The 9,477-nt window shown below is 49.1% G+C and overlaps 4 protein-coding genes across 4 annotated transcripts; all 4 read left to right on the plus strand.

The window, feature by feature from the left end:
• Positions 1–187: 187 nt before the first annotated feature.
• On the plus strand, positions 188–2,564 carry FSUBG_521 (CMGC CLK kinase; the record flags this gene model as incomplete). The annotated part of the gene is made up of 6 exons (XM_036683282.1): positions 188–1,099; positions 1,159–1,240; positions 1,289–1,636; positions 1,689–2,151; positions 2,202–2,289; positions 2,340–2,564. 6 exons carry the CDS (start codon positions 188–190, stop codon positions 2,562–2,564), a joined length of 2,118 nt encoding a protein of 705 aa, XP_036544044.1.
• Positions 2,565–3,476: 912 nt separating this feature from the next.
• Positions 3,477–5,333, plus strand: FSUBG_522 (uncharacterized protein; the record flags this gene model as incomplete). Its single annotated transcript, XM_036683293.1, has 1 exon — positions 3,477–5,333. One exon carries the CDS (start codon positions 3,477–3,479, stop codon positions 5,331–5,333), a length of 1,857 nt encoding a protein of 618 aa, XP_036544045.1.
• A 904-nt stretch (positions 5,334–6,237) lies between these two features.
• FSUBG_523 (acyl n-acyltransferase) lies at positions 6,238–8,016 on the plus strand (the record flags this gene model as incomplete). Its single annotated transcript, XM_036683304.1, has 1 exon — positions 6,238–8,016. The coding sequence occupies one exon, from the start codon at positions 6,238–6,240 to the stop codon at positions 8,014–8,016; it is 1,779 nt and encodes a 592-aa protein (XP_036544046.1).
• A 435-nt stretch (positions 8,017–8,451) lies between these two features.
• FSUBG_524 (ADP-ribosylation factor-like 2) lies at positions 8,452–9,189 on the plus strand (the record flags this gene model as incomplete). Its single annotated transcript, XM_036683315.1, has 5 exons — positions 8,452–8,510; positions 8,564–8,674; positions 8,723–8,739; positions 8,789–8,934; positions 8,986–9,189. The coding sequence occupies 5 exons, from the start codon at positions 8,452–8,454 to the stop codon at positions 9,187–9,189; spliced, it is 537 nt and encodes a 178-aa protein (XP_036544047.1).
• Positions 9,190–9,477: the final 288 nt, after the last annotated feature.

Below are 9,477 nucleotides of genomic sequence, written 5' to 3' on the forward strand. Positions count from 1 at the left end.
CTTCACCCACGATTCCTCCATCGTACATACATGAACCTCAAGAAGGCCTACACATACGAATCGACGCGACGATTTGATCGGTCGCCTGTACCGTCCGATACAGCGAAACTGCACCTCTCTCGTTTTTGTTTTTCGTGATCGCTACTGCCGTCTCTAAAGCCCTTGGGTGGCTTTGGCTTTCCCCATCATGTCAACACCAACTACAGCGACGGCTACGCTTCCACACTACAATCCTCACCATTACCAGCCCTCCTATGCCCATTCGCACACGCATCATCAGACCTATCAGCCGAACCCCAGCGCCAATTTTCGTTCTACTGTATCGAATCAGAATATCCTACCACCTCCCGTCTCTTCGGCTGTGTCGCCGCCTTCCCACAGTGCCATTCTGCCGCCGCCCTACCAGCTGTCGCCTTTGGGATACTCTTCATCGGGTTCGAATGGAATAAGTTTGACCAACTCCAATTCTCGCTCTGCACACCACGCTCAGGAACCCAGCCCGCGACACGACGCGGCATACTCTACAGGAAGCATGACGGAGCGTGCCCCTGCCACTCGCGCTGAGCAACCCTCGAGAAAGCGTAGACGCTCCAGAGAGCCCGACTGGGGCACCTTCTACAAGAATGGCCTGCCAAAGGAAATCATTGTCATTGACGACACACCCGAACCTGAAGCAAACACGAGCCGGAAAATTACAAATGGCACTGCTGCTGCGCCCAGCGATAACACGAGCAGTCAGGTGGCTAAGAAGAGGAGACGAGAAGACGAGTCTGCCACTGTCCAGGCCTCGGGTTATCACATCAAATACCTCGAATCACAACACAACACCCCTTTGCAGGTGTCAACACCAGCGGACTCGTCCAATTCTAGCAGTGACCGCACCAATTCGGCACTTAACACCACCGCCCCGACATCACTTTCGTCCAACGGCCAGTATGAGGAGGCACTGGCTCCTCTTAAGCGGAAACGCACCCGTCAACAGGTGGCTAACGAAGCCAAACGTCGCGATGTGGATGGCCTCGGGGACTTCTTCACTTACAAACCTCCACCTTTCCCTCCAAAGAAGGCGTCTGAGGTCAACGTACAAGTTATCCATGACGTGAGTTTTGACTCCACATCACTTGACAGACTGAGATGAGATTACTAACAAATCGGTAGCGACACTACAACAAAAACGTCAAGGTTGATGATGACGATGGCCATTACATTGTCGTTCCTGATGCTGAACTCACAGAAAAGTGTAGGTCTATCGTATTCTCTTTTTAGACTTAGCTAACTCAGTCCACAGACCAGATTGTCCGCCTACTGGGCCAGGGAACCTTCGGCAAGGTCGTTGAAGCCCACGATCGGAAACGTAACAAGGCCGTGGCGGTCAAAATCATTCGATCAGTTCAGAAATACAGAGATGCCTCACGGATAGAACTGCGCGTTCTCGAAACCCTCAAACGAAATGATGCAGAGAACCGTAACCGATGCATCCATCTACGAGACTGTTTCGATTATCGTGGCCACATTTGTATCGTCATGGACTTGCTCGATCAGAGTGTTTTCGATTTTCTCAAGGGCAATGGATTCGTTCCTTTCCCCAACAGCCAGATTCAGAGTTTTGCCCGACAACTCTTCACCAGTGTTGCCTGTAAGTTAGACTGATTAACAACCTTGCTTGGCAGCGTATTGATTTGATTTAGTTCTGCACGACCTCAACTTGATCCATACCGACCTTAAGCCCGAGAACATCTTGCTCTGTAATCACGCCTATCAGACTTTTACATATAACCGCAAGATCCCTTCCTCCTCTTCAACTATCAACCGCCAAGCTACACAGAGACGTGTTCTACTGGATACAGAAATTCGGCTCATCGACTTTGGTTCTGCTACATTCCAAGACGAATACCACTCGTCGGTGGTTTCAACACGCCATTACCGTGCCCCAGAAATCATCCTTGGACTTGGATGGTCATTCCCTTGTGACATTTGGAGCATAGGATGCATCCTTGTCGAGTTCTTTACGGGTGACGCTCTCTTCCAGACTCACGATAACTTGGAACACCTGGCTATGATGGAAGCCGTCGTCGGATCAAGAATCGATAGCCATCTTGTCCAGGCTGTCAACAAGATGTCTACAAGAAGTGGTGGTAATGCCGCCTCGAAGTTAGTCTCTCCGTGAAATGTTCCCTGATTTACATGCTGACGCTTTTCAGATATTTCAAGAGACTCAAGCTTGATTATCCTACGCCAGATACAACCCGCGGCTCCCGTCGCTTTGTCAAGGCGATGAAGCACCTCGATGTAAGAACCCTTTAGCATGGCTCGACGTTGCTCGTACTAATAGACAACAGCAAATTATTCCCGGAAACAACACTTTCCTCAAGAACTTTGTCGATCTGCTAAAGAAGATATTCGTCTATGACCCTGCCCATCGTATTACTGCAAAGCAAGCCTTGCAGCATCCTTGGCTTAAGGAGATGGCCCAACCTGACGACGGCACCGAGGCGGCTAAGATCCGCATGGAGCGGATACGCATCGAACAACAGGCTCAGAGACATGGATATGTCCGAAGTTGATGACCAAAGTCTGATACCCCACTAACGACATATGAGCATGATCACGGAGTTCTGGTTTTCTAAGGCGTTGCTCTGAAGGATAGGTATCGACGCAAGGAGAGGAATGTTTGATGCCGATTCGATTTTGCTCTTGTATTCTAGTGCCACAGCCATCGTATTTCGTCGCCCTTTCTGTTTACTAGGAGTTATCTCTGGCAGTTGGTTTGTTCCGCAACGCTACGACTGGAGGGACTGGTGCATTTTCGATGGACAGCGTTGATGAGCCCAATATGGCTCCAGCAGTATGTGAACAACTTGACTGTTCATCTCGTTCCCTTTGTCAGAAGAAATAAAAATCGGACAAATGTTCCACGAGAACCTTGTTTTCAACACGATCGAACGACTAACGGATTCACCTATTCATCCATAGCACTATGTTTGCTGGTAGCCTGTGGCTTCTCTGGGTTGCCTTCACACCTTGGCTGCCCCTCAACAGTTGACCTTGGGACGCCATAGGTAGATGTGCAGAACAACACAGCAAGATTTCAGCACTATCTAACACTTTGTTTGGAGAGATGGTTTATATCAGTACCTTGTTCGCACAAAACCATTTACTCCGAGAACAGCAGATCCATTCCACCTGTACTCAACTTTTTTGAAGAACTTGTTACAGCATTGTTCACATCGAGGACGTGCGCCGCGACTATGGAACACATTGACGTTGCCTTCGAGTCACTGTCTGTGTTCAACATGCAGGATCTTTTATATAAGGCATATGGTACCAGTGAAGGAAGCAAACAATCATGATCTACGTTTTTCCACGGAGCAAGTTTATGGACACCTTGCTTCTCGAATAAACCAATCAAACAAATTGATGCTGCAGCCTTGTGTTGAAGTTCTCGTCTTCTACTAAAAACAAATCTAGTGTTCATAATGGCACCCCATCGTACGTATCACGACCCCGATGAGGGGATCGGGTATGTCCCACTACCTGATATATCAAATCGTCAGCTCAACCAACTCACGGACCTGTTGTGGATGGATCCAGGAGTCAACATAGCTGTGCCGGATAAAGAGTGGTTGCTAGACCAGCAAGCTCGTGTAGCTCAGCTTGACAAGCCAAACCGCCGTTCCACCAAACTCTTGGCCCGTCTGTCTGCCAAACTTGAGAGTCTGTCTTATAGACTTGGTGCTGACGGTTCGCCAACAGCATGTCTGTGCGCAGCCCATCATGGTCTTGACCCTAAGCTGATCCGGCGACTTATGCTTCTGATCATCGCCGAATGTACTGAGCGCATCCAAGTTCTGCGCACTTGGCGACAGCGTATCGCTTATCCCAATGCTGTTATTGCATGGTTGGATCGCATCGATGCGGTGACTGGACTTTGGATCGGTCGTAAAGCGTTCAATGCCACCTTTGGCTACGAACGTGTTTCGCCCACAAACCTGGTGGTCAAAAGCAAGTGCGAAGCTTGCATCATGTCGGTCATTGGTGGTAGACCTCAGGTGTTGAGCGATCTACGAGCGACATTGACCACGCGAAGGGATCGCCACATCGAGCAAGGTGGTAGAGATCCAAGACTTCTCCGACTTATTGAGTCTTGGATATCACACCAGCATGTTGATAGTCGTAGGGCTATCTACACCGGAAGTGTTGAGATTAGCAAAGAACTTACCAATCTGATCAACACCATCAACTGCCTGAGAGAGGAACGCCCGGAATCTCATATATCTCGGTCTTCATATCGATCAGTATATGGTCATCCATATAGCGCGTATGAAGAAGACGGTAGGCGCGGCCGTGCTCGTACTCGGCAATCCTTTCACGAACAGTCGCCTCGACCAAGCTACAGCAACCACAGCCAGGAGGACAGAAGCACATTTCTTCGTCCAGAGTCGAGATCTAGTCAGTCGAATGCTTCGGTCCAAGAGGACGAGCAAAATTGGATGGATGAAGACGTGGATTGCCAAGCGTTGCTATGGATGGATTGTCAGATGCAACAGCAAGGACTTACGGCCGATGAACGAAGACAGCTCTTTGAGGACGATGTGCATCCTGCTTTCAGCGACTATGCAGAGAGTGTCAGGAACATGTCTCTCGATGATCGACTGCAGAGGCACTTTGCACCTGAGCAGCACAGGAGAGTCTCGACTGCTACTGTTAAGAGACAGAGCGTTATGTCAAATGAACAGAGAGGCTCTACTTATGCTGGAAAGAGAGCAAGCATCGTGCCAGGTGAACAGATGGAAACATCAACAGTCTACAGTAACCCAAGTGCCGTGCCGCCTCCTCTGAGCTTCAGCGGAGGACCAACACCCCCTGATACCTCTGGCAGTAATAGCCCTACGGAAACTGAGTGGGTGCCTGTCTCAGTGTTTTCGCTCCCAGAAAGTGCTGCAGGGGGTGCATCTCGTCGAAACACTGTAGAGCCGACGAATGGAGGTGCTCGAGAGTCTACTACATACGTTGAAAACCAAGCACATATAGAATTTTGTCGGAAATACGGATTCAAGACGGGTATCCCATCTGAAGATGGAGAGCCATCAACACCTCGGCCAGCACGGGGTGAGAAGCAACGAGCTTCGGTCGCCCCGTCAGTTGCGGCGTCGAGCATTTACTCTTCGCATCCTGGGTTTAGACGCTCACAAGAGAACGTGGGTTCATTGGCTCCAGGTGGTCAGACGAGCCGTCGAACATCACGTATGTCGACACAAAGCCAGCCCAAGAAGAGTCTGTTGGATCGAGTGCTGGAGAATAGACGACTGATGGAGGATAGTGATGAGGAGTAGTTGGAGTTGATGATTTCCATGGAGTATGGGGTAGATGTTTTGTTGTTTACTATAGTACCTAGTTTGGATATACCCTGGGAAACAAACGTATAGGACAACACATGGCAGAGCTCTGCAATATAATTCCATTTGTTTATTAGATTTGGTCGTTGATATTATTGTTCATATCTTGATTGCTAACTTGTCACACCCGAACCCCTGCAGTCATGGGCCCTATTCGTCTTGAACCACAGAAAATGCTGTTGATCTCGATGATGGCATGCAAGTAGCCGTGGTTTACTCTGACTGAGTATTGCCTCGCCCCTTGGCCTGCTGAAGCCCTTGATATGTCACTGTATTTGGACTCGACTTGCACCCTTAGTTAGGTAGTACTAAGGTAATTTGCATTTGCACAGAGGTCAGTACTGCAATCTGCCATTGTTGACAACTGGCAGTGGCCTTTCGTTCTTTTCCTCAACTCTCGTTGCTAGGTACCTTAGGTAGGCAAGAGCTGACCGCGTGCTTCTCTTCTTCACACAGTACCTTGCCTTGCCTTGCCTTACGTTATTTAACCTCAGGCCAGTCGCCTTCATCTCTCCTCTCCTCTCCATCGCAACAAACAAAAGCTCGAGTTTCTCCTCCTCACCACTAGGTACTGAACCCCAACATTTCCTCACCCGGCCGAGGATACTGTTGGTCTTCTTTCACTCCCCTCTTGCTTCGTATCCCTTTCCTTCATATCACTTTTTGAACTCTGTTGTCCCGTCACCGTCCTTCGCGCCGCTGTTTGCACTGCTATTTCCACACATCGCCGTGTTTCTAGTAGTACACTCGCTTGCGTCGCCTTTATACAGGTGCGCCTTCATTTGCTGTATTTTCTTCATCATCCGCAAGAACTAACGATGGAAAGCCTACTTTGTATGCCATGTCGTGGGCCCCCAGCAGTCGGGGCGGCGGAGGCAGCACGCCTTCGCCAAACGTCAATAAGTCGCTGCAGCGCATCCAAGGAATGGGTAAACTGGTTGGGATTCAAAACCAAAACCAAAACCAAAACCAGCAGCTCCTGCCTGCGGGCGCTGTGAAACAGCGATTCCTGGGGTCGCAAGGGACATCGAGTAATGGGCATCCCACTCCTATCCAGCAAAGCTATTGGAACAGGCAGAAGGGACTTCGCTCTCCTCTTCCTCTTCAAGAAAGCACAAACGAGGCGACTCGTATTCCTCCGCATCGAAGGCTTTCCAAAGATGTCGTGCATTCTTCTCCTGCTCCGTATCAAACGCCTGTGCAGGAGGTTGTTCGCAAACCCTTTCACCAATCACCTGAAATCGTGGATTCCGAAGGGACAGACGATTTCGAGCACAGCTCCGTGGGCACTTGGAACTCACCTAAGGAGCAGTCAATCGGTAATAACTCGTCGGAATTCGAAGGTGCTCCTTTGCCAGCACCCTTGCATATCATCCAGGCTGTTACACCTTCAACCGCCCTCGTTCTCCGACAACGATCCTTAAGTACCGCTTCCATGGCGCTGAGTGCTGGCCCACTGCCTTCATATGAAACGGCCGCATTGAATAGTCCCGAACCACATGATCACGAAAACGATGAGGATATGGCCCTTGTTCAGGTCCATCCGAATTTATTGACGGCCGTGGAGAAGTGGGAGACACAACAAGAAAGATATCCCTTCGTCAACCTTGCCGCAAACCGTCACCCTCGGGTGGATGATTGCGACATCGACCCTACGACAGGCAAACTCATCCCTCCACCGCGCTATATCAAAATTCAGAAAGACCCCCAAGCCAAGCACAACTGGCGCCGCGCGGTAACCAATTCTGAAGGCTATATCGCCCGCGAGCTGGATTTACGCAAGTCGAAAAAGGAAGAGATTGAGCGTAAGAAAGAAGAACAGAAGTATGCCGACATCACGCAGGAGGAAGACAAGTGGCCTGATGCAGATTGTACTCTTCGGCCCGTCCAACCTGAGGATTTTCAGAGCATCGCAAACATCGTCAATAATGAGATGCAGCGAGAGGATTCACAAGTCTACCTACCCAAAGTTGACAGTGTGCAAATTGCAGAAATCTACAATGCTTGCACGTTGAAGCGTCGCCCTTTCATTGTGGCGATTGAATCTTCTTGCGAGATAGTCGACCGTTCTGGATGGTCCAAGGGCGATGAAAAGCGCTATCAGAAGCTCATTAGATATATGAAATCCCATGGAGTTTCAGAGAGCCCAACCATCCTTGGCTTTGCCTTTGTCGACGATTCTCGACATGACTTTCTAGGCCACACATGCCAGGGAGCTAGGTTCTCTGGGAACATCAAGCTCATCGTTGACCCAGAGCATCGCCAAATGCTAGTCGGGTCAGCACTGCTGGACAGAATTATGTTGTCCACGTCCATCTACCATCGTAGTCTTGTGGACTACACCTGGAAGTGCTCGGAGCCCCGAAAGACGTACGAAGAGATTCCAGCACACAATCAACGCAAATACAGTAAGCTATACTTGGAGACGTTCTTTTATGGCGAGGACGATTCTCGAATTGAGTGGATGACTCGTCTGCTTGAGAAGTACGATTTTGCGAAGGTTGCGAATTTCAAGGAAGCTGTTAAGCATGGAAGCAACCCAGGCTTCTGGAAGGACTTAGTTGTATGGGAACATGAAGTGCGCCCAGCTTCAGAAATCGTGGAGGAAGGCAGGCATTGACGTACAAGAGCCATGGCTATTGAGTTTCGGTTGTCTACGGAGTATCGCGATGGTAATTGCATGGCAGGGAATTACCAGGCCAAGTTTGAGTGTAAAGACATGTAAAGTAGCGCATGTAAAGGAAGGATGTCGATAGGATTCATGATGTCTATGGGAGTCAGATTATGTAGATTATCCATGAATAGTGGCGATTGAGGCATAGCATAGCATACGAATGAGAGTGGTGAAGTCGGAGGGGTGAAGGGATCAAGCGAGCACCAATCACGTGGAGCCATGAGAGCCGCAGTCAACTGAATTCAACGACCTTCATAGTTGGGTGATGCAGAAAGAAATCCTTCAAAGACCAGATAAACGACAAAACTGCTGAAGAACCAAGTTGGAGTGCTTTGTTTGTCCTACTATCGAGCTTATTCAATACACGACTCGTGAATAAGAATGTTATCAATCCTGCGAAAAGCCCGACTCAAGGACAAAGAAATGAGAATCCTGATGCTGTGAGTATTGACCACGACCTGCTCCATTAAGAATTTTGGCTAACTCTTCAAAGCGGACTGGATAATGCTGGAAAGACTACAATCGTCAAGAAGGTTATGGGAGAGGATGTCAACACCGTAAGCCCAACATTGGGTTTCATCATCAAGACGATTGACTATGAGGGGTAAGAAGGACTTCATTCGTCATATAACACCGCTGACAGGCCTTGCAGGTACAAATTAAACATCTGTGTGTAACCTAAATATGTCAAGTCGATGAGATGAGCTGACTCCCCCAGGGGACGTGGGTGGACAGAAAACGTTGCGGTCCTACTGGAGAAACTATTTCGAAAAGACAGATGCTTTGATCTGGGTTGTCGATGCAACAGACCGTTTACGCATCCAAGACTGCAGAGACGAGCTTCAAGGTTTGCTCTTAGAAGAGGTGCGTGATATGACACGGCAACGGTCGGATAGCTACTGACAAGTGGTACAGCGTCTTGCAGGGGCAAGTCTGCTTGTTTTTGCCAACAAAACAGATGTTGAGGGATGTATGACGGAAGAAGAGATTCTCTCGGTATGTCCACGCTACGCCATGACATGCCATGTGAACATGACCAAGCTCACCATTATGTTTAGGAGCTACAACTGGAATCCATACGGACACATCGATGGCACATCCTGCCATGCAGCGCTATGACTGGAACCAACCTTAAAGAAGGACTGTCATGGGTGGTGGAGGATGCAAAAAGGCGACTATTTCTCTACTAAACGAGACTGGCTCAACCGAATAGTTCCTGTTGGCCTCACAACAGGAAGTCCTTTTGCAAAAGCAACAAACAAACCACAGAGTGTGGATAGCCACGAGACTTGGAAGCAACCAGCCGAATAGCGCGGATATGCATAAGAAAGTCAGCTAACTAGGTAGCTTAAACGTTGAAACCTGATATAATAAACTCGTTACGCCGGGCAACGTAAAACGTCCCGC

Source organism: Fusarium subglutinans (genome assembly GCF_013396075.1).
Source record: "Fusarium subglutinans strain NRRL 66333 chromosome Unknown NRRL66333_c0000002, whole genome shotgun sequence".
NCBI lineage: Eukaryota > Fungi > Ascomycota > Sordariomycetes > Hypocreales > Nectriaceae > Fusarium > Fusarium subglutinans.